Consider the following 26,179-nt stretch of genomic DNA (forward strand, 5'->3'; position numbering starts at 1 on the left):
TAGATATCGCAAATTAATCATATTTCCCCCAAAATGGCGGCCATATTTTGTATCGTTATGAATATTATGCTACTCTAAACCCTCATGATAACCTCTTAAACATATTTTAATCTGCTTTTCTTTCTTTTCTTTCTTTTCTATTCCTTTTCCTTTTTTTTCTTTCTTTCTTTCCTTCCTCTTTTTCGTTTTTCTCTGTCTTTCTTCTCTTCTCTTTCCTTTCTTTTCGTATTTTCCTTTTCTTCTTTCCCTCAGTACACTCTCACCACCCCCCTCTTTTATCATTCTTCCCGACGGCAGCGCAATTTTACCGACAATATCCTGTTAGGTGGGGGGGGGGGTGGGCGGAGTGTCCAGTGGCGGATCTCGGGGCCACGGCCACCTTCCCTGGCCCCCAAAACGGGTAAATGTAATCTTTGTTTACAAAATAAAAGAAGACGGGTCCCCTCCCCCTGGCTTATTCACTGGCTGGCTGATTCGCCGCTAAATATTTTCTCACGAATTGGGCCCTCTATATGGACCCCTCCCGTGACGCCGGCTAGATCCGCCCCTGGGGTGTCTTACCCCCCCCCCCCCCCCCCCCCCCCCCGTTAGCGACGCCCGTGAGATGTGCAAACAGTCTTTCAACGTTTATTCAACTCAATCAATCTTTTTCCAACAGTGACCCCGTCACAATGGTTTTATGGCCTTTTTTCGTGGCAGCGTCTCACGAAAACGTTATAAGTACAAGTTTACCGACATCCAATTGAAATGCGTTTATTAAGTTTAACACGCGGTTTAATGGGATGTCGGTGAACTTGTACTTATGACGGTTTCATGAAAAGCTGGCCTGGATCTTTGACGAAGAGTAATTTATCGCTGACACGTAATCAACCATTGTGATGTCAAGTCATAATTGCGGTGTGCCACATTGATCACAGACCTTCCATGATTGTAGAAATTGAACTCTTGTTGAATATTTATTTATTTTAGGTGGACAGCGTTAGGTGACATCACATCACGAGGGCGGCTATAAGCGGCATTCACAGGATATCCGGCCGTCTCGAATAATGTTCAAGCGAAGGAGAGCTGACTGCCAGAAAAGACATGATGACATCGATTATCATGATGTTAACGTCAAGGAGATTACGACGGGTAATGGGAGTGTCCGCAGCGACAGTATTGCACCCCCATCTGTGTCTTCATGGAAACTTATTCTTGGGACGTTGCACCATCATAGAGGTGTGATATGGGCCGTTTTGTCCGTCTTTGTGGCTACAGCATTATCCTTATGTATCAAACTGCTCACAGGTAAAGTGGCAGCTACTCAGATACTCTTCTTCCGCGGGCTAGCTCAGGTAATATTCTCTTTGCCGCACCTGGTGTTTTATAGGATTTCACTTCGATTCCCTTTGAAAGTAGTAATGCTGATATTGTCGAGAGCATTAGTTGGATCTCTGAGCTCATTTCTGAACTACTTCGCGTTTCAAGTCATTCCAGTCGCAACTGCTAAAGCGTTGCTCTACAGTTCTCCGCTATTTACTGGTATCTTTGCACGTGTTTGTCTGGGAGAACATTGCTCAGTTGCAATAGCGTTCTTCTCGTTACTCACCGTCATCGCCGTCAACCTTGTTGTTCAACCACCGTTCATATTCGGCGGTGGTGACATCGGAAATTTGACTGGAATACTATGCGCGACCGTGGGTGCTGTTGTCATGGCCGGGGCCACCATCATCTTGCGATTCATGCAGATCTTACGCATCGATGCACACGCCATCATATTCATCTATGGATTCATTGCCATGTTCTGCAGTTGTGCCGTGACCACAGCACTCGGTGAATGGACGACCCCTCACTGCGGGATTGACCGCTGGTTTGTATTAGGGATGGCAGTATCTGGGTTCCTGGAGCAGGTCACAGTGACACTCGCTCTCAAGACCGAACCGGCCCTTGTTGTTTCCATTATTCGAACCAATGATATTTTCCTCGCTTTTGCTTTCGACTTTCTTATATTCCACATCGTACCCAATGCGTGGACCGTTGTCGGAGCGATCTTGGTCGTCGGAAGCGCAATTGGAATGACGATATCGGCAAATTATGAACTTAAGAAACAGATGCAGGTGGAGAAGGAGGAGGAGGAGGAGGAGGAGGAGGCCTCTTTCGAGAACAGGGATGATCATTTATCGCGGATCTAGGATGTATAATGACTTACCAATCAGTTTAAGTTGATCAAACACACTTGCCTTATTTAAAAAATGTCCCTAACAATATACATTGGGGGCATTAGTAAGAATTACCGACACAAGGTACCTTTGGAACAGTCTTACGTACACGCCCGAGGCGATAGCCGAGTGTTTGGACTATTTTGAAGGCCGAGTGTGGGTAATTTTACTAATGCCTGGACAAAATTATGTGTATTTTTTGTATTATGATGATAATAATATTAATAATAGTGGGTTCTTGTATAGTGCTCATGTCTGTCAGACTTGACACTCCTGGCGCTCCCGATTATTACCCTGTCTTTTGCACGGCTGCCATCACGGCGCTCTAGCATTTTAAGGAATTAATTCCTGCCAGGTACCCATTTACATCACCTGGCTTGAGTGCGTCGAGAATGTAGATCATTGTCTTTCAAAGGACATTAGTGCCGCGGGACTCAAACCGCGGACCTTGTGATCGACAGTCCGGTGACATATCCACTCGACCACGACACTCATAAGATTATGTTTAATTTGTTTAAAAAAATAATGTTATATAACATGATTTTACTAATGACCGGTGATTGTTTAAATTACGTATTAGGCAAAACAAATGCCTGGTCACGTGTACGCTCTCAACCAATCACTTGATTAGGATCCACGTCATCAGAATGGATAACAGATTTTGATATAAAAAAAATGTCTTCCTAATAGTGCATCAAAATTATAATCGTGTGGGGGTGATAATTTTTTTTTTTTTATAGAACAGGGCTGTACAATATAATTATAATAGTTCATGTTATATGTATATTCATGTGCACGTTTTTTTCAATATTTTTTGTAATTTTTATGCATGTTTAATTCTTCTCTTATTTCTTTCACCCTATCTGTCTGGATCTTTTAGGATATACAGATCCATTAAATAAATAGCTTTGAAAAGAGCAATCCAGTTGTATTTTGTTTATAATAATTATCATTACTTGTATATTCATATGTATGTATGTATGTGTTTTTTGGTACTGAAAATAAAGCCGAACTAAATTGTTAGGATTGGGGATATGCATCTATTTTGCACAGCGCTTGTGATACAGTCACATGATAACATTTGGAAAACGAATCATTTAGACTGGAAAGTGTGGAAGACTACACCCCTCACCAAAATTTCATTTCCGGTTGCAGGGATACTGTATCTATTCATTGTGTGTGCCTCGGGTACATGATATACGTACCATTCTACGGTGCAGCATAATTTTAATGCAGCCTTTCTTTCTCTGACATATAACTGAATAAATCATTTCAATTGGATCATTTGAAAATAACAATTGAAACCTGACAACTGTATTTTGGTCGGAATAATGTCCGAATAAGATGATTACTTGGAGAAAAGATAATTTGGAAATAGAACTAATGTGTACTCTGACTGCCCTATACGTGTGGAGCCAAAAATTTACGGCAACCCTAAAAAAAGACAAAAAATCTTTCAAAGTGACATCCCTTCGCTTTTATTGGTGCATCTAGAGAAATATGGATTCATAGCATGAACCTAACGTTATTGAACATTCATTGTCGCCGCAAAGGACAAGAGTGAAGTTAGTTTTTAATACGTATGGTAGTTAAACTTATGAATATGCAAGTCATATATTCAAGTCATATATTCAAGTCATATATTCATGCCATATACTAATACGTCATATATTGTGTGGCAAATCACTCAAATATACATTTAATAGTTGGTTTTAATTTCAAATGTGTACCGTACGTTCATTATCCATAGAGTACTAACGTATCAAACGTTTTGTCACTACGGGCACTACCTGACTACGTATGCATCAACATGATTTGTATTTATTACACAAGATTGGAGATTTGATACCTTGGACATGTTTACTGGCATTGCTATTATATCTCTTAGCTCTCCGTCCTTGAAGGACGTTTGCAGTGGACAAATAACGATAACATTTGCATACAGTGAAGACATGTTGACAATCCTTAGGAATATATTTATCACGCTGACTTGGTCAAAGAACAATGGTTGTAAGGTGATAAAGATCAAAATTTGCCCTTTCAATTTAATAGCGTCCACTTGAGCCAAGTTAACTTCCGATATTAAAACTGAATTGAGTCGTACCCTCTGATATAGTCCGTCCATTTATATGCATCAGTGTCGCGAAAAATCACCCGATGTTTAGTCACATGCACTTTGTGGGCGTCCATCAGTCCAGAAGAGGGTAGACTTGTAGTTGCCCTATGTCTATCACACAGTCGGTGTTTCTGATGATACTTCGATAATATATGGTTCGACTCTGTGCCCAGGAATATAAATGCTGATTTTGTATGAAAATATAGTCATCTGAAATCATGTTAAAACGAAATACGACTGACTCAAAAAATGAACATGATAATATCGACTATCATGGAGTTGAATAAGCGGGGGGGGGGGGGGGGGGGGGGGGGGGGGGTAAGAGGACACTTTTTTTTTTTTGGTCTCGAAATTTGAAAATGTGACATTTTTCTTCGTTGGGGGGGGGGGGTAAGATCCTCCACTTTCACTTGATGCAACTCATTTTGACGCATATTTCACGCATGAGTGATTAAAATGAATTTGAAGAGAGGAAACCAACAAGTCATTTGGCGGGCGGTATCTGAATTTCAAAGAGAAAATCACATTTCTAGAAAGTTGGGTTTCTGCCATTTCATATGACACCTTAATCAGGAAAAATGAGCAAGGAATGACAAAGTTCTGTTTGTTTAAAGTAGTGCTTGCATTTCCATAATTTTATCAAACGAATTCGTTTTCACTGTGTGCCTGCCATAACAAAATGCAGAATTGACAAAAGATTTAACTCCGTTTCGTTGACAATTAGCCGTAGACGAAAGACCTCATGCATGGCTGATTGTCAACGAAACGGAGTTACGTCTTTTGTCAATTCTGCTTTTTGCTACGACAGGCAGCCAGTGAAAACGATTTTGTTTGCTAAAATCATGAAAATGTAAGGGCTACTTTAAACAAACAGAACTTTGTCATTCCTTGCTCATTTTTCCTGATTAAGGTGTCATATGAAATGGCAGAAACCCAACTTTCTAGAAATGTGATTTTCTCTTTGAAATTCAGATACCGCCCGCCAAATGACTTTTCGGTTCCCTCTCTTCAAATTCATTTTAATCACTCATGCGTGAAATATGCATCAAAATGAGTTGCATCAAATGAAAGTGGAGGATCTAAGCTTTCCAAATATGTGTCATTTTTTAATATAAATGTGATTAAGTTATGATAAAACATCGATAATTCTCGGTTTCGTTTTTTCTGGGACGCACTGTATATGTTTGTTCTTTATAATCAGGAGCGAACTGGAATGATATGAATATTTGATTCCACGGGCCAAAAAGTGTTGAAAACCGGTCAATTTGTCGCTATAGGGTCGATTTCGTAGCTCCAGATCGAGTTCATCCAGTTCCTATTATTTCCAATGCAAGAGTGTACAATACCGCATTATATCTCTCTGGAACCTATCCATATTGGCTTGGTCTTGATAGTTCCAATGTTCCTGTCCTGGTATACCTAGTCCATCGTGTATTCCTTCTCAAAAATGGAAATTCGACAATATATTATTGCAGAAGTGTTGTCAATGATGTAAGCTTGTTATTGCGACCACCTGTCGATAGCGGCCGCTATAGAAGGTCCGGGGGGATTACGGTGTTGTAGACCCTCTATTGCGGTCACCTGCCTATCGCGATCATGATTGTTTCCTTTAAGAAAATCTTTATGAATGTTTAAACTTTTTATTAAAAAATACATGTATTTTTATTGAATCAATTTCTGTTCCTTTGTTTAGTGGATGAGTGTATTGCCCTCATATTGATGGATATCGTTTGTGCCGTAGTCCACGTTTTCTACCTCTTTCTTCTTATCTACACTCAGTTAACAACTAAATTGTTCGTAGCCTTTGTATATTTGATGTTATTTTTGTGTTTCGTAACTCCAGAATGAAAGATGGTCTTGTTGAATATGGGCTTTTGATGAATATGTCACATTCTCAAGAAACATAAATCGGTACAAATTTTTTTTTTACATACTTGAACAATCAAACAATATAAAGCGCACATATCCATTCTAAAAAGAGTGCTCAAGGCGCTCAAAACTTGTTAAGGGTATGAATAATTTGGTTATCAACTGTAGCTGTATTCTTTATCTTTTTAAAGAAATCATGGTCTTGTCCTTTTTCTCAAGGAAAATGTTACTTAAACACAATCGCAAAAACTTTAGAGAAATCATCCCAAGGGTTAATGTGTCGTGGATAGAAAATGTTCGGATTATAGAATATGGTAAAGTTCGCACGTTTAATTATAGTGATATTCAAGCTACAGTAATTTACCTACTAGGCCGATTACATGAGAGTCGTTGCGAGCATGTTTTCAATGTGCTCGAGCACATTTTTTCACAATGCCGTTCTTTTTATTACATCTCTCACTCTCTTTCTCTTCTCCTACTCCCTTTTCTGTTTCTTATTTTTCTTTTTCTTCTTATTTCTTCCTAAAGTAAACTTTGGCGGGGCTAAGGCGATGACACAAGTTACTCACGAGTCCTAAGGCCTAAGCTCACTGTTTCAATGTCGTAGACCTTCTTACTACATATTAGAAGGCACACCAGACCAAATAATTCGGTATTTCTAACCGTCGATCTTGTGAGCCCTATAAAAAACAGTTGCAGCCCACGAGAGTGATCAGACCAGGAATTATTTTTCCGCAGACCTTCTACTTCTTGAATGTCTTGGTCACAGCGGAAAAGGTCATGCCTTTTTCGCTGTGTTAATTTGGTTTCTAGAGGTCTGCGATACCTTATTAACCTTTGGTCACATGAATTTTCCTCTTTTCTTCATTATTTACTGATTAGCTCTCTTTTAGGATTACAAACAAGTGTAATATGAGATTTTAAAACCACTGCTCAGATGTCTGATACGGGTAATAATGTAATATATTGTCCGGTTTCTTGTCTGTGTTCGGTATCAGTCTCGTCGGTGTGACCGTAATATTACATCTCTCAAATTCTACCTTCTAACGTATGGCTTTCTAGAGAGTATTACACAAAATAATAAACAAAATATGAAGTATTAATTCAAGTAGACTTTATTCTTTAAAAAATGAAAATGAATGCTTATGATGATTATAATAGCTCACACACAGACATGTTAAAAAAATGATAATGGTATAGATATTGACTGCTATGAGAGGGATGGCTGTATCTATAGGCTCAAAGAGACGTTACATCCTGCTATGACCCCCTCGGCGCTCCGCGGCACCCCGAAAGACAGCATAGAGACAGGTATGCCTCGAATATTAAAGCAGTCCATTTATAGTCTACAAAGAATTCTTGCCTTATTATCCTTTTCTTGAGTAAAGACTGGTTAAAACTTCATCACAGATAATCTGAGACACTGTCGGTTAATCTCCGCTGGAAAGTTGCCTGAATTTTACGATCATTCGGGAATCGCACACACACAAATATAACGATTTCTAATATTTGTGTACCACCACAAACATTCGATAATTTGAAAAAGCCGTTGAAAAAACGTAATTGCGCCTTTTACGTTGTATTTCAACCAATGCCGATGTTGGCTTTTTTGTTGGTTTTTCGTCCTGGTTATATTACGCACAACCAGCCGGCCCATGTATTGTTATCATCAAATAATTAATTAATTAACGGTCACTGTATTTTTCTGAAAGTGGAGCTAAATTGGTATGATCGTATTGGCTAAATTTCACACATTTTGGGGTCTAAAATTACCTTAATATCAATTTTAGGCCCTAAAAGGGCACTAGAAATGTCTTAGATAAGAATAAGAGCAATAACTATGCACTTTGAAGACATTTGCGGTCTAAAAACAGAACTCAACTTCTTACAAACAAAATACATATTTCTTTATTTTTCTAAAAAACGATAAAAAAAAAAAAAAAACACTTTTTTAAAACCGACCGTAGATTTTAAGATTTGTTTTAAGGTCGCAAAGTGCAATATTTCTGTTTGTTTACGCCTAACGTAAGCACAGACACATACGCGCGAAGTTTGTATAACCTAGGGTTCAGGGAGTTACGCTTTTCGGCGACGACAAAATTCGCTCGATAGCCTCGGCCTTCCTTTAAGATAATTAGACCGGAAGTCTTGAATGAAAAGTCATTTACAACGTCATAAAAGAATTTTCCCCTCTGAAATATAACATAAGTAAACGAGGAAAAATGTATCAAACGTCTACTTCTAATTCTGGCACAGTCGTTATTTTTTTGTTGAGGGTCGGTCGATACCACAAACCATCGCATTGCTCGGGACAGTGGAGCTTCCGTAGTCCACCGATGAACCTGACCTGACCTCTACACTGCTTCCGTTTCCTGGGGCATCATGTAGAACATCCTATTATGCTGTTCCTCTCTGTTCGCTTCATCCAGCTTGTGTAGTCTCTCGTACACCAGTCGTTTGTTATGAATCAATGTGAATGCTTTGAGCCAACGATTTCTAACTCTTCTTCTCAGGAGGTGTTCACTACTTGCGCCCCAGGAAGCGGCAACATCTTTGGTGAAATGAGAAACATAAAAGAGAAACATCGTCAATGAAATAAAACGAATTCAGTAAAAAGCATTAGGTTCAAGAAATGAAAACTGGAAGACTTTCAAGTTCCTTTGTTAAACCCGATTTTGAAGATGATAAGGCTTAACCCAGCTATCGGGTTAACATTTTAGTAGAATTCTGGCCGTTGAATTTCTGGTAAAATATTTGACACAAAATACTCATATCACATATAAAGAGGTTGGAGGGCACTAGTAATACAAAAAAGCTACCCACCCCTTAATATAAGACTATTCATCAGCATTAATAGTATAAGTAGTAGTAGTAGTAGTATAGTAGTAGTAAAAGTATTAGTAGTATTATTATTGCTACTCTTGTTCCTGTTGTGGTTGTTTTTTATATCAATAAACATTGTTTAAGGAAAATACATTTTATTACAAGAATCTATTATTAAAAGGGAGTGGGTAACTTTGCCTTGGATCCAACACTAAATCAATGATTGAGTTCATGCTGCAATCATAATTATAAACCTATAGGTCAGTCAGGAATCCCATGACTTTTACAAGCCTATAGCCTGTTTGTTAAATATTGAGATATTTATTCAACGTGATTTCATTTAAAGATAGACTTACCAATAATAGCGACGTCACTATCTACCTCCGCTTGGAGGTCGTGCCCGCTCTCGACATCGTTATCTCCATCCATCGGCACTTCTGTTTCTCCGTGATTGGTTAAGTAAATGACAGAATGTGACGACCACTGGGTGAGTCAGGCTGACTTCCAACTCGAGAAAGGAGCGATAGGCTTTGAAACCTCGAGAGAATTTGAAAGAGTTTTAGGTGCGTTACCACTTTGCTAATCGAGTCTGCGATAGCAATTTATAGCACAGACCCCAGATTTTCGTGTGTGTGTGCACCACTCATTTTGCAATCTGTGATATGGCTCTGCGCAAGATCTAACAATGCAATCGCTAACTATGGGGGGAGGGACTTTGGGTTTTACATTTATTTTCTACATTTTGGCTCGGGCTTGAAGAAATCTGGGAGGGTCTTGACCCCCCCCCCCCCCCCCCAGCCCCCCTCTAAGAAAGCCTGTAACGCTACGTGCCCGTCCCCCCCCCCGCCCCCCGCCCCCCCCCGGCCCCCCCCCCCCCCCCCCCCATCCCCTCCTGCCGTACCCTCCCCCCCCCCCAGCCCCCGGGCCCAGCCCAAAACGAGACCGACAACATAACACGGCCATTTCTTTCGAGGATCTGTCAGTTTGGGGGTCATTTCGCTTGGTGAAGTGACCCTGTAGATTCACAACTGGTGAGGATATTACCAGAGGCTCGTCGGCTTTCAAATGGAAATATTTAAAACCTTGCAAAAACGTGAGAAATTAGGCCTCAATCGATCAAATCAAGAGCCTTTGAAATTTAGTTACACAAGTTGTTATATTCTTTCCTTAATTGTAGACGTAGATGGCATCGTCAGGAGATGCAATAGTCCTTTCGTGGATCTTCATAAAGTCTGTATAGAAAATGATCTCACTTCTCGGATTGAAATTTGATTAAGATATTATCTTACTTCTTTCATTGCAATAATCTGAATTGTAGAATTATCTTCTTCTTTTTTCTTCATTTTTTCCATCATTTTTTTTATTATCGTCTTACCTTTATCAGCCCATTCAAACCCAGGCGCGCCAGACACAAGTCGACTCGGCCAATGAGCAAGATACCGATGAACGTGACTTTGATTATGCGAAGAAGACTTCCCAGGAGGCCGACGATGATGATGTGAGAAAGAAGAAGAAGTGGATGATGATGTTGAACAGATGTCTAGGGGAAATAAATAATAATAATAAGTATAATAATAGTGTAAACTTATAGAGCGCACACACCGTCAAGGGACGATCGTGGTGCTAGCTCAGCAACACTTCTCTTTATAACAAGTATAGTAAATTTTTATTTGATAATAGAGTTATACCATCAGAAACTCAAAAACAATTTTGCAACCTTTGTATCACCCATTTCAATCCTGGGGGGAACAATAATTTTAGGGGACCTTAGGGATCACACCACTATATACCAATAGTTCAATGGCCATTAAAAGGGGAAGTCCACCCTGTTTTTAATTTGGTTTAAATAGAAGCAGAAAAAGGAGAGAAAAAGGTAGGGGAAAGTTTGAGCAAACGCCGATTAAAAATTAAGAACGTTATGAAATTTGTTTAAGGTGCGATGAATCAAAGACACTTTTGACCATGACCCTTATTCCGATGTACTGCTCACTTCATGGCTGCAAAATCATAACAAATGTGGTATCACTTTAACCCTTACTGTACTGGGCTATTTTGAGCACCTCGTGACGGGGGGGGGGGGGGGGGGGCTGGGAGGCCCCCCCCCTATGATCTCGGCCGTCGAAAGTCCGATGAGCGCGAAAATTTGCATGTTTGTAGATATTTACGTAAGGAACAAGATGGTATAATTAGTTTTTTCCTAATATGCAAATTTTTGTCGTTATAGCCTAATTAATTATGCAAAATGCTAAATTTATGCATTCTACAGAAAACTCTTCATATTTGTCTGTAGACTTGTGAAGAATGTTGAAAATGTATTGAATAAATGTTTCCTTCATATCAAATTCATGAGGTTACATTATTTTTATGATATTTGAAAATGCATAGGTTAATTTGCATAAATTATGAATACGCATTCTTGAATATCAAATCTAGAAATATACAGGGAACTCGAATCATTACAAAAATTGTCAGACTCCACTTTTGAATGTTAATTGAAACCTATTATTCCTATGAAACTTCTTTTTTTAAAAAAATGGTTATTTTGATGTAATTAATAATGACAATTTATGCAAATTTGATGCGATTTTCAAATATTTATTTTCGTTTGTATTTATTGTTTTTTTTTTCTTATTATATCTATTGTTTTATTTCTAATGTATTCTTATGTTCTGGAATACATCAAGTTACTTTGAGAAACATATAAAAGCAATTTGATATCAATTCATAGTATTCACATTTCTGCTTGTACATGAATATATGCAATTATAGCATATTTTTGATGACATGCGCACACTAATTATTATGTAACACCTTACAGGTATATCCGATTTTGACGAAAATGGTATCAAAACGTGCGTAATACTTGAGGGAAAAATTCATGAAACGACAATTCAAAATTCCAAGCGGTTGCGGCGCAATCTCCAAAAATGTCAAGGGGGCCTCCCAGCCCCCCCCCCCCCCCAGTACAGTAAGGGTTAAAGAGGAAACACACTTTCTAATGATAATAATCAGAGCAGTGAATTTACTATTGTTTTTATTTTATATTCGCGTAACCGTGGATTTTGAAGAACTCTTTTTAAAAAGTACATATAGTTTACTTTATCCTGCCTTCTATTACAACCGCTCAACAGGGAATGAAGATGAGATTCGACAGAACGAAGAGAATGACAAACCTGTTGTTTATGACCAACGCTCCCTTTGTCTTCCGATCGAGAAGAACAAATCTGGCTAAAAGTTGCTGAATCACTATTAAGAGTACGATGAGAAAGATATGCGACCTGGTGTTTTAAAACAAACAAACAAAGCATTATCAGTATTCACATTCACATATATCTCTGTCATCATGGTTTTTCTTAAGTAATCACGATACGCCAAACAAATTTAAAAGTTTAAAGCAATCCTAGCAGTACTTTATACTAGATAATCATAATAATTACAACCACAAACTGACATAAAGAACGACTTCAAAAGGAGAAAAAAATCTACTTTTACTATACGAGCCAATCGCTTCCCCCATCATAAACATTCGTGTTATTTTAAGAGCTTAACAAAAAATATTGATGTATTTTTAAAATGTGTATAGAACACGAATCCCCCCCCCCCCCCAAAAAAAAAAAAAAAAAAAAAAAAAGCTTTATATACTCACCAATAATGATCGAGCAGTTGAATCAAGAAATTGTATCGGATAATGGCAACCACACACGACATAATTATCCAAAGAACGATTTGAAGCACCAGAAAACCTAGGTGAAATGAATACAACCATAAGGTTTTGATAATCATTAAAATTCTGTGTTTTAACAGATATTTCATAATCATATTCACTTAGTTCCGCAGGTCCCTATTCATAAGATGTTAATAAGTGGACCATGATACGACAATAGATTGTAATGCAAACTGAGAAAAAGAAATTATAGGGAATATAGAACATAGTTGGGAGTCCAATACCTTTTGTTCATTTGATGAAATATGATGTATATGCATGATTCTCTGTTCAAAATGAGATATTATTATTTCATAGAGATGTTTCATAGCGTTTTCAACAACTTGTGTAGCACAAGGAAGTAAAGTAAAAGTGAAAGTGAACAATTAAGAGTGAGGGGAATGGAGGAACATTAGTTTACAATAATTATTTGATGATGGAAGCAACATTAATAACGAAATATAACGAACAAATGTTTTTACCATAGAATGTGTAGGCAACGCTGAAGCTAGAGAAACTCAAACACGAGACCTGGCAAAAAGAAAATGTAGTAAATGGTCTACGTGTCCAACAAAGGAAAAATATTCATAAAATGTTTGAAAAATGATCCAGTCAAATTATTTCACATACCAGACGGTAAATTTTATATTTTCACTGGACAAAAGAATAAAGTTATAGACAATGATATGAACGACAATTAAAGGAAAATCATACACTAACAAAAGTGATTTTCCATTATTTTGGGGGGCGTTTCATGAAACAAGTAGTCGGTGGTTTTCACCGACTATATCATGTTCACCGACAATTCTTTTGTCACCGACTATTTTCCAAGTCTGTAATTTGTCAAATTTAGTCAGCGCTGAATAAATTGTCGGTGAACATGATATATTAGTCCGTGAAAACCACCGACTAATTGTTTCATGAAACGCCCCCCCCCCCCCCCCCCCCGCCCCCGCGATGTCAACTGACTATTCGGTATCCGAAGAGTTGATGGAAAACTACAGTAAACTAAAAATATTAGGAAAATAATTGTAAAATATTTGATAATGATCTAGTCCAATTTATTTACATCCTAGACAGTATAACACATGTTTTTTCACTTGAAAAAAGGATAAAGATATAGACGATGATAATATACGATTATGAACAGTTTCCTGCTGCGTGTAAAACAAGACAAAACACAACGTTCAATGACATACAATTAACAACTTAATTATTCATACCCCTTGTAAATTTGATATTTGTTGGTGTTTTCCGTAACTCAAGAATCAAAGATGGACTGGTTGAAATGGGGCCAATGTCGAATACTTTTAGATGTAAGCTTTAATATGTGGCATTGTCAAGAAACATGAAATGGGACAAAACAATTTATCACATAATTAACAAAATTACAAAAATCTGGTTAGGGTATGAATAATTTAGTTGTTAACTGTACTTCCTCATACTTGTGCTTGAATCATTGATTACTTTTCGAACAAAGCAGATGAAACTAGAAAACACTTTGAATGACTTACGATAATAGAATGTGGTGCCCTGGTTCGGTTTCGGAATCGAGATCGGTCGCCCTTCCACAATTCTCTCGTATTCTCCCTGGGAAAAGGTGTCATAATATCATTACAATGATGCAAAATATTATATTTAAAACTCCATAAATTTCAATGATATGTTCATCGAACAGATGGAGAATATATAGAGAGAGACAAAACAACCCTTAAACAAATAGAATCAGATTGTATTGAGCTAGAAATCATTACCTCGATACCTGCATTTTGAATCCAGCATGATGAACATACTGCATCGACAACGCTTTCTTTTGCAAATCAAGAAGAAAATAATTCACCCCTTTTCTTGGACCTAAAGATACAAGCTCTACAAAATACTATTCCTTAATACAATGAAAAAATCATAACCAACCTGTAGTTTCGCAAGAGAAGGATGCAGTTGATGAAAGATATGCATATCGCAGGATAACTTGAAAGATGAAATGCGACTGTATAAAACGGAGAAAGATAACGCTGAAATTTTACAAACGGATGAAACACAGATTATGTTATTAAGGGCGTTTTCGGGAGGTATATGTTTTGGGAGTTAGTACACGTTTTACGTGTTTTTTCTTAATATTCATTCTAATGGTCGTAATTACATCAACGAACTAACAAATGCGATCAAGAACGTCAAGTGTAAGTATCTTTAAACAAGAAAAACGTTGACGGAAGTATGATTATCTGATTTCATAAAAATAAACAGTAAACATAATATTATTTAATTTCAACCGTAGATTCTGTCAGACTTCAGAACATCTTAACCGGCTGACTAGTGAATTCTCTAGTTCCCTTAGGCTTAATACATGGACCAACCGGTACCAGTAGGCAAAGGATCATTATATTTACTTACGCCTGATCGTTTCAAAGAACTTGGTCATCTCGGGACTGGTGGTTACGAACTGAAGTACCAAGTCTTGAAATATTATCAGCGTTCTAGTGATGTAGATTATGCTCATCTAAGCATGGTTGGAGAAAAAAATGAACACAAAAAACGTTCTCAATCCAATTTCAATCACATACAACATTAAGTTTCGTTGATTATCACGACTAAATATTGTTAGCTATTTGCAAAAGCTCTAAAAGACTTGAATCATAATTTATATAATGCAATTATCCCCTGTAACGTTTGATAAAACTGTTTCATTTCACTATCAAATTAAGTGACAAATGTCCGCAGAGAAAGCTATCCAATGTATATTACATAAAAACTGACACACGCATTGATAGGAGAATTTTTTTTTACAATTATTGATCTTAACTTACGCATGTTGTTTATTTCATCATAGTTCACAAATTAAAGTTCGACATGGAGCTTTGTAAACAAGCTATTTCACATCACGACCTTCTTCACACGAACGAAAAGGGGAAAAAGGTTTTAAGAAACAACTTGCAGACAAACACACCGTTTACCTAAACGGGTCGTTGGCGATGAATTTAATATTCACGAACCCATTCGAGCTTGAAGCAGAGAACTATCTATACGTTGGACTTTTTTCTTCAAAGAATGATAAAAATAAAACTCACCTGATAAAGAACAATAAGGGAAAGTCCAAATGTACACACGATTCGAGTTGAATACCTGAAGCCTGTAAAGGAGGAAAGGTTTTTTTTTTTTTAGATCGTTAGGAATTATATTAATAATTCTAAAAGAGTAGTATTATTTATGAAAATAGTTTGCTATCTGCTATTGCAGTTGCAGAAATAATAATTATTGTGTTATTAAAGTCATGTCTCCTACTCTTCATTTTCCTTTTAAAATATAGTACTTTAGGATTTTAATAGCATTTACATCATCGCTCTAAGTCAAAATCACAATAACCTTTATTGCCAGCATAAATCAGTGATTTTTTTTTTTTTTTACTGTTTAGGTGTTTAATTGATACAGTAAATCTCTATCACATGTAAAAAAAAAACATGAGGAGATAAAAGTAAAAGTGATGGTTTTCTACCCGCATCTATATACAAATATACCTAATTCGAGTGTTCCATTGTTTTGGTAAGCATAGCTGTGCTCCGATTTGACTATGATATAATAGTAGGCCTAATGACTATAATTTGTATCTTATATTCGCGTGAACGAGAACAACATCCAAATGAATTATGGGACGATCCTCTGAGAAACATAAAACATGTGTTGCCATGGTGACAGTAAAACATTCTTACCTGCAAAGGTGGGATAAATCCATAGCGCGAGTCGCTTCATCTGTCCATTGGGTTCATAAACTAAACATCTTAGGATATGTAAGTCAAAAAGAAAGTTTAAAAAAACCTTAAAAAAAACGTTTGTGTAAGCATTTAATAATTGAAAGAAGGATGCTGTCAGAGGTATATTATCAATACCGTCCCCCCCCCCCCCGACATTTTAAACTAAATAAAAGCTTTATAACATGAGAATTTGTTAGGGGACTTGTCAGATATTTTCTAAATCGTGCCTTCCCTCCCGCCCCCCGAAAATAGCATCTTGTATCCGCTACCGACTTAGCCCGTCTTTATCCTCTTTCAATGATCACACTAATTTCAGTTTCAGGTTGATTGAAACTAGTTCTGAACTCTAAATTATGATTTATCTAAATGGAAGAAAAAAAGGAAAAGTATTTAAAGAAAATAATAATAACTAATAAATAAGTTCACCTACCCGTGTCGTTTGTCATCGCGTCGCAGTAGGTATTTAACACGTTCGACGTAGTGGCTTTTCATCAATCTATTATCCGTGCCGTCTTCAACGAGACTAAAATTCTTTAAAAAAAGAAAATCACAGAAAATAATGAAGCTGACTAACTAAGAAATAATACAGATGTTATGTTTCTAGTTTTTGAAGAAACGTTTGGAAGTACTATAAGTACATAACAGGTACTTTAGGTTATATTGTTGTGATTACAACAACAAAATCAAACCAAAGTCACGATGTTTGTACTCCCTACAAACACGGCCCTTCAATATTTGACTGGGCTTTTTGTATTTATTTGTATTTATTAACATTTATTTTCTTCTCTACAGCACAATATAAAACACAATGTATATATACATGATATATGTAACAATTATTTCAACATAGAGTATACAGTAATTAATTCAGATACGGAAGGAGGCGAAAACCCGGAAAGCAATATCCAGGGGCAATATGGTCTTAGTGCGGTCAATATTTAAGATATACCCCGAAAATAGCTATGTCAATATAATTATTAATCCCCCTATACAAGGCATTTTTGTGTACAAATGCTATACAAGCATATGGGATTTTACATTTTCCCACGGCAGCCAAGTGAATTGAAATTAGCGATCGTAAATTGAATCCTACTGCGCAAGCGCACTGATGGAATATGGCTCAATATTGCCCTCTGATCTAGTACAGTTAAAGGTAAAGACCAGTTATGGTCATGCGAATTGCATTGTGAAAGAAACGTTGTGGAATCGATCAGAAGGTTGATCATCTAGCATCTAGCATCTGCAAGGTTCTGGAATCATCAAAATGATAAGAAATTTGCCCATTCTTCGTAAAGTTACAAGCACTATACACAGAAAGATGTATATGGGACTACCCTATATCTCTCACAGACCATGAGAGAAACAAATTTACCAAATATATGGATTAGTAGGCGGTTTCTTTTTTATCATCATGTATTAGTCAAAACATATTCTTTCACATGATTGGTAATGAGAGCTTCCATTTCATTTTTTGAAATTGGGGCGTTTCCAATACTGGTCTTTACCTTTAAGTGATCTACGGGGAAAACCCGGAAGAGGGCGATATGGCAATATCCCCGCTCCGGTTTCGTATTCGGTGCAGCGTGCAAAATACAACTTTTTATTTAGCAGCTAAAATGCCTTGTATAGGTAATACTCCACAATTTACTAACCCTGTTTCTCAATTTCATGCACCTCCTCTGTAACCGCCTTACTATCCGCCAGAGGAAGAAACAGGCCAAACCAAGACACGAAATCAGAGACGGGATGTAACTTAGACCGTTCAGTATCCCTTCTCTTGACTGTCAAAAGTAATGTAACAAGGCGTGTATCAAAATGATTAATTAATTTCATAAGGATTGAGCCGTATAATAATGTGTGTATTATAGCGTAGGCCTATAATGATTAATCGCACTGTAGGCCATTATTATATTTGTTATAACTTATTGTTTCACTTTCGTTTCGACTTGATTCAATGTCACAAAATGTCGAATCATTGTTCTAGTATCAGTGACGTAGCTGGTTCAAGGGGCATGTAGGCAGGCGACACGTTGGCACCCCACCTTTGGCAACCAATAATATCAGGAAGATTTTCAGGGGGAAAAGGGGGGAATAAATCGAAAGAGAAACGTGAAAAGAAGGTAATAGGATCTCTCCCACCCCTCCCTAATTATCGAACGTGTAGCTAGGTGGCATTCCCTTCACGAAACAAGCCATAGACCGGACTCCCCCTTTCTCGTTTCCCACACTCAGGGGCGTACGCAGGATTTTTTCAAGGGGGGGGGGGGGGGGGGGGGGGGGGGGGGGTAAGCGGACACTCTTTTTATTTTTTTTTTTGGAGTCCAAAAAATAATCGCAACGACTCAGCCAGCCGAAAATACACTCAGTGGGGGGGGGGGGGGGGGGGGGGGAGGGGTAAGCGGGACACTTTTTTTTGGGGGGGGGGGGGGTCTCGAAATTGAATATTTGACATTTTTTCGTCGTTGGGGGGGGGTAAGGTTACCTTTTTTAGGTTAGACGTGGGCATATATTTTTTTTTTATAATTAAAAAAAACAAATTAAATTTTTTTTTTTTAAACCAAAGGGGGCGTTTTAGGTTTTTTTAGGGGGGTTAACACACATAAAAATACCAAGGGGGGTTTAACCCCCAACCCCCCCCCCCCCTGCGTACGCCCCTGCCCACACTACACTACCGTACAGTATTACTCAATTAACAAATTTAGTTTCACTTACCCCGACAGGGCAGAGGGTGTAAATATAAACATACATAGCAAACCTGGTGAAAGAGAAGAGATGAAATATGAATCTATTTAGACTTTTTTCTCATGACCTACTTAATCATATCTCACGTTTCATGGTCCTTAAAACAACACTTCACTCTGGAATCATGTTTACCTTTGTTTAGATTTTGGTACTTGTATGATACTGTACATTCTATCTGCCCTATATACCTTACTTGTACATTATTGGTATGGTATATAACTTTTGAAGAGTTGATTTTGGAGATCACTATTAAATAGACCCATTTTTCCAAATGATAACTTTTTATCGCCATAATTCGCGACACAATGAGAGACGTACACAATAGCACAAAAAGATTACATTGTTTCATAACTATGGAAATGATAAGTTTACTATTTTAATTAATAGCCGACAATCTTCCACTTTTGAAGAATAAAAAGTGATAAAACATAGACAGTATAATCAAATATCAAAATATCCAGCCCCTTCCCTATGTTGCCGTATTGCAGAGCATCTAATAGGCTCGTCATGATTTTATCATAGGATGTTATCAATTTACGAAAAGAGCTGCGACATTGTTAAACAACCATTAAATGGGGGACGAAAAAAAAAACTAAATAAAAGAAAAAAAAATGACTATGGCTTTCTAATGTACCAGTTGCAGGTGAAGACAAAGCCAAGGACGTCTGTCAAGAAGTTACTATACGTGATGCACAGCAGCAGAGGGTAGAAAACCAGACCTCCTATGATGATGTACGCGTACTTGACGAGGGCCCATACAAGAACTGAATGACCCCGAGAGCAAAATGAAAAGTGCAAGAAAAAATAAGAAGAAAAAATGATATTTTCTCGTTCTGTTTGAGCCCAGATAATGTTTTGATCTCATATTCGTGAAAAAAGTACATCAAAGGATATTTCAGATTTGCAACTATTACACGAGTATTTTAAAATTGTAAGGTTATTAGGGATAACTTCGTTGATTTTCAATGAGCAGTATCACATTCATCAGAGGCACTATTTCAGGGCCATATCACTTATACATATACTGTAGCTACCTATTCTGCTTCCTCGGAGATTATAGACATTCCTATATTCTCACTTCGTCAATGTTACTGTGTTTTTTTAAAACTATCAGTGTGAAGCCTCCTTAGGGCAACAAATACAACCTGGATAAACTATGCACACTGATTGTGGCCCGGACAACTGTCATCCGGAGAGATATCTCATCTATGAGAATAACTACGATTCTAGACGGATGACTGCGTTGAGGATTGTTATTTTCCTGGAGGATATGCATCCCTTGAATTGAATGAATAGAATTGAATTGAATTGATTTATTGTCCATACAAATGGAAATTCGTTGCTCACTGGTACAGGTTTGTTACAAACAGTGTACACAATACAGATTATAAAACATAATAATAACATAACATCAATGGCTTTACATCCAACAATACGAGCGACGTCCCACATCCAGGCACCTCGCAATTCAAACGTAAATAGATCATGGAAATAGCCTGTACATTGGCAGTTTTCCACTTTGATTCTTGGACAACTATCCCGCTCCTGGACTTTCAGCTTCGGACAACCCTTCTCGGTTGGTTCCTGATGGGACGTTCAGAAGAATTTCGACAAGAAGAAGAATGACCACCCACCCCCTCTATGAACAAATATCTCTTATATATGGAAAAATCGCTCTTCCCTCTTCTTCCAGGCTTATACTCACGGAATAACTTCTCCTGGGGAAACTATATTCATAGACGATTACTATTTTTTTTGTAACTATCCACTTAGACGACTATAAACCAAATAATTTTCGGGAAAATATACATAGTTAAATGAATATTCACTTTAGAGGTAGTTGTCAGCATTGTCAGCTGGTTGCCAGAAAGAGTTCCTGTTCTAATGAATTAATAATTAATAATGGTGAATATGCAATGGTGGAGATTGTTCTAAAGCCCCACTGTACTACTAACAGAGCCATCTATACACATAATCGATGGCACTGACTACTTATAGCTACTTGCGCCCTCTATATAACAAACAATGCATAATCGGTGACCATTGGTCCCCCATGATCCTCTTTTTCTTATGTTAAGTGAGAGACTGTGTTGATAAGAGAACCACCTGTCCAGTGGCTTGCAGGGTGGTCTAATGCTGCCTGTACACTAGTACAGATGGGTTTTAAAGTAAGTTGTCCGGTTATATACTACGGAGGTGGTTGCCCGGGGGAGGTTGCCCAGAGGCGGTTGCCGGGGGTGGTGGTAGTACGCGGTAGACATATTAATTAGTATAAGCTTACATCGCACTGTTGGATTAATATGATCCAGAGATGAGCCACCGGGGTTGAGCTGTAGGAGGTCGATGACCACGTTGCTCGTCACCAAGAAAGCGAAGACGTACGGGAGCCGATTCGAGTAGCTGTCAAGCAAGTTCATGGGGCTGCATAAGATAATAATAATAATAATAATAATAATAATAAAAACGTTGCTTATAAAGCGCTTACCACCGAAAAATCTAAGCGCTATAACAAACAAAATAGACTGATTAACAATTACATATTAAACAAAACAAAAAAGTGCAAATAAACCTACAAATGACTTTACATATGAAACACACATCAATGTGAACAGGGTAAGTTAATCAACAAAAGTAATTTTGAATAAATGTGTTTTAAGACAAGTTTTGAATTGGTTAACAGTTTGACAGTTTTTGCCATTTAAAGGTAATGCAGTATTGATTGATTGATTTTATTTACCGAGTACAATATAGACAATAACATGATACCATAATATGACAAAAGAATTCGGAATGAACACTCGGCTCAGCTATTATACCAAAACAGTTCTATCCAGGGGTCCTAGAAAAAATCATAAAAACGAGAGAAATAATTTATTTAAATAACTACAACATACCACATTTTGTTCACTCTAATAAACATACCCCCAACCATCCAAAAGCAGACCCAAAACCCCATCCATAAACGTGTTTGTTACATGAAAAGGATTACAAATAAAGCATAAAACAATGAGTCAATATAAAACCGTGTTTGAAATTTTAAAAAAACATACTAGACAGTTTTGGACGGCGATCCCACTTGAAGGTGTTTGGTTGGCATTGGCAGAACGTAGCCACAAGTAGGAGAAAAATCTGGTTAGAATTCAAAATCCAACAAAACTAACGATTTCTATAAAAGAGATATCTTCAATATTAATAGTAACTATCACTACAAAGGTATTAACACATCTTTTAAAGGTATGCTACTATGTCTCATTTGCAGGCCAGAAAGGTTAAATTCCAACGCATTTGAAAGATAATACTAATTTTGAACTTCCCTAAAAAAAAGGGGGGGCGCGGGGCTTGAAAATGTCTTTAAGTGGGAAAATGACGACTATTAGTTGCTACCAAGTCAGTAATAGTCTGATTTTCAGACCATTGTACCGAATGGTCGTACGTTTTGTGCTGCACAAAGACTCAATCAGTTTAAGTTTGGTCATTACAAGAAGTGGGATGTAATTTAAGACACTTTTCTGCGAGGGTTTTCAAAAATAAAATGTGTTTGAAGTCGAATATTGATGAAAGAATACAAAATTAGTATTTCTGTACAACAGGAAACCCAACATATATATTTTTAAAATCATTTTGTCTTCAAAAACTTTTTTGAGGGGGAGGGATCTTTGCAGAAGTGTGTCTTAACTCTTAATATGATACAAAGTAAGTGAAATTTTGCCATCAAATTTGTATGGGGCGAATTGGGGCTCCCGACACTTTAGTTTATAGATCAGAGTGATCTATTTAGAATTTGCCGCTCCTTCTCGCACGTGTGCACTATCCTATTGACCCCCCCCCCCCCGTTCCTCTCTCTCTCTCCAAATCTCTTTCTCCCCCTCCTCCCCCTCTCTCACTCTCCCCTCCATTTATCTCCATATATCTCTCTACCTCTCTCTCTCTCTCTCTCTCTCACCACTCTAACTCTCTCTCTCTCTCTCTCTCTCTCTCTCTCCTTTCTACACCTTTGTATTTATCAAGATAATAATACTACAAGTATTTCATGACCAAGTACTTACCGTTGGAGGAATATTGTAGGCGATCCAGTAAAACTGCGTGGTGAGACTGACAACATCACAAGTGTCCATCGCTGACCCGTTAGTCAGGTTAATGGTTTGTGCTGTAGTCAAAGCCATTTCTGTCAAGTTGCTCGTATATCTATGCTAGATCCGATAGACCGTAACGTACCTTTTCACGTAAATTTCCTGGTGATTTCACTTTTAGACCATATATATATATTAGCTCAATGTCATACATGTATAAACCAGGAAGGTATAAACTGTGACTTGGAAGAAACACTGTAGTAGAAATTAAAACACGTGGTCGTACCATGCAGTGTGCAGTACTATCACAGAACCCTATATTTACATTAATTGCAAAATGATTTAATCAAGATAGTGTCGCAGAGCAATTGAAAATCGTTCACTGTGCACAGCGACTTTCAGCCAGATCAACTACATGAACCCCGGGAAGAGGAAGTTATATAGCACGTAGCTGCCAACAAAGTGTCATTCGAAATACATGCCAGTCGAAAAGCATGAAAAGTAGGTTTGCTCAGGTTTCATGGAACCCGGTCTTTGTATACACCATATCTCTATGGTATACACTGATATCTGTACTTCCCCACTGATAACATGCTGTACTTCCCCAAGTCCGTTGTCTAGGTTTGTGTCTCCCCTCTCTCTCTCTCCGCTCTCATTCATTCAGATATTTAATAGATGTTGCTGGTTCTCTCTCTCTCTCTCTCTCTCTCTCTCTATGTCCCTCTCTCTGTTCAAGGGGGTGACAAGTAAGCATAACAAGTATTTCACAAAGGAATCACATATCAGGCTAGCGGGCATTGTATTACAGTATTTGATTATTGTATAATATCCATTGAAGATATTAATATTTTTCTAGATTTTAAAGAGAACCCTTGTTCCAAACCGTATCAGTAGCTGAACGAGAAATCTGTTTTTATTTTGTTTTGTATCTCTTTTAATCATGCTTTTGTTGTTTTTTGTTTGTTGGTTCGAAATCCATGGGATCGCAACTTTAAAAATACACGACGCCAACAATGTTACTGTAGAAACATAAAGTAGTCATGGGCCTCGGTTCAATTATTCTGGTTATCGAAAAAGAAAATCATCCATGGGCAAAAAGTGCAAGAGTATAATATGTATAGGCCTATAGCTTTTTTTTAAATTAATTTCTCTTAGATCCGAACTCGTAAATTAAATTTATTTGAAAACAAGGCATGCATAGGGTGTACACAAAGTTTGGCTTAACTTGTCAAGCCGAAACTTTTTGGAAAGGAGGGGACGGGTGCGTTATCATTTGTTGATGTAAGTTATAGGACTAATAAGGCATGTGCGCACGGGGGTATAAAATGAAATGAAATGAAAGGGGGCGTCAGTTAAGGTCAAGAACGTGTTCCCTGAACACTTTTATCACAAAAAAAATTAATTACAGCAAAATATTTAAAAAGGGGGAATCGGACACACTGCTCCCACCCCCCCCCCCCCCCCCCCCCCCCTGTAGAAACATAAAGTAGTCATGGGCCTCGGTTCAATTATTCTGGTTATCGAAAAAGAAAATCCATGCACGGGCAAAAAGTGCAAGAGTATAATATGTATAGGCCTATAGCTTTTTTCGTATACATTTCTCTTAGATCCGAACTCGTCAAATTAAATTTATTTGAAAACAAGGCATACATAGGGTGTACACAAAGTTTGGCTTAACTTGTCAAGCCGAAACTTTTTGTGTATAAAATGAAATGAAATGAAAGGGGGCGTCAGTTAAGGTCAACAACGTGTTCCCTGAACACTTTTACCAACAAAAAATTAATTACAGCAAAATATTAAAAAAGGAATCGAACACTGCACCCTCCTCCTCCCCCCCCCCCCCCCCCCCCCCCCCCCCCGACATCCTATCGGTCATGTTCAAACAAATATTAAAGCATATACCTGACGGGGAAAACACATAGCCAAAAATCCATGCATGTGAGTATAAGAATAACGCAGAATGAAACAATATACGAACAGTCAAAATACAGTTTATGAAACAAATAGAACATACATTTTCTCGTTTTGAATGTGTTTATTTCTGTTCATAAAAGAAAGAATAATCATTTTATATCCTTTATCAATTTAAATATAATATATTGGATTTTGTTTACCTCACATCAATATCTACTTTACATGATACAAGCAACCACTCAAAATTGCAACCACTCAAAATTTGGGAATTGATCACAAAACTATACCCCCTATATCTCCGCCACGCCTCCCCCGCCCCTCCCCTGCCCCTCCCCCACCCCTCCCCCGCTCCCTGCAGTCAAAGAATCCTGGATAAACTACTTTTCCTTCTGCTAAGGCTATATTTTCGAAGTAATTTATTTGTTTGAACTAATTCACTAATTTCAAGTACATAATTTCGAGTAAAGTAGATAACTTAACAACTTTGAATATGATAATGCATGGTGTGGATAAAAAAACACATTTTAAAGCATGAAATTGCATAGTCAGAATTGATAGCGAAAGGCACAAGCAGCTGCTGAATAATAAGTGTACATAATATTTCATTAAATACGTATTAAATACATATCGTTTTCCATTTTAAATAATTTTAACGGTTATCCAAATGGTAAATAATTTGTAAGTCCAAAGGCAGGCGCGTACGCAGGGGGGGGGGACCCCCCCCCCCTCTCATTTTTTTGAATGCGTGTGTTTTGAAGGAACCCCCCCCCCCCCCTCATTTTGTTTTTGGTGCTAAAGGGTGATACAAAAAAACTGAACCCCCCCCCCTACTGAACGAAATATCGGTCGGCCTAATTGTCCATATTCCGGGACAAAAAACAAATATGTGCCCTTACCCCCCCCCCCCCCCCCCTCCCGCTTATTCACCGACTGGCTGAGTCGTTGCGAAATTTTCCCCTCAAAAACTGGACAAGAAAAAAAAATATCTAAATGGT

General features: G+C 37.8%; 2 protein-coding genes across 2 annotated transcripts; one reads left to right on the top strand and one right to left on the bottom strand.

The window, feature by feature from the left end:
• The first annotated feature begins 1,046 nt into the window (after positions 1-1,046).
• Positions 1,047-2,171, top strand: LOC105437238 (solute carrier family 35 member G1-like). Its single transcript, XM_030977067.1, has 2 exons — positions 1,047-1,287; positions 1,561-2,171. The coding sequence occupies exons 1-2, from the start codon at positions 1,047-1,049 to the stop codon at positions 2,169-2,171; spliced, it is 852 nt and encodes a 283-aa protein (XP_030832927.1).
• A 5,976-nt stretch (positions 2,172-8,147) lies between these two features.
• On the bottom strand, positions 8,148-23,731 carry LOC105437237 (stimulated by retinoic acid gene 6 protein-like). Its single transcript, XM_030977435.1, has 18 exons — positions 23,247-23,731; positions 22,251-22,329; positions 21,482-21,621; positions 19,835-19,964; positions 19,171-19,213; positions 18,111-18,239; positions 16,889-16,989; positions 16,417-16,484; positions 15,778-15,839; positions 15,104-15,209; positions 14,624-14,699; positions 14,224-14,299; positions 13,192-13,240; positions 12,653-12,749; positions 12,180-12,284; positions 10,382-10,546; positions 9,363-9,543; positions 8,148-8,734 (listed from the first exon to the last, which is right to left on the bottom strand). The coding sequence occupies exons 2-16, from the start codon at positions 22,295-22,297 to the stop codon at positions 10,465-10,467; spliced, it is 1,311 nt and encodes a 436-aa protein (XP_030833295.1). The 5' UTR covers positions 22,298-22,329; positions 23,247-23,731; the 3' UTR covers positions 8,148-8,734; positions 9,363-9,543; positions 10,382-10,464.
• Positions 23,732-26,179: the final 2,448 nt, after the last annotated feature.

The sequence above is a fragment of the Strongylocentrotus purpuratus genome, unplaced genomic scaffold (genome assembly GCF_000002235.5).
Source record: "Strongylocentrotus purpuratus isolate Spur 01 unplaced genomic scaffold, Spur_5.0 spur5_scaffold_9, whole genome shotgun sequence".
Taxonomy (NCBI): domain Eukaryota; kingdom Metazoa; phylum Echinodermata; class Echinoidea; order Camarodonta; family Strongylocentrotidae; genus Strongylocentrotus; species Strongylocentrotus purpuratus.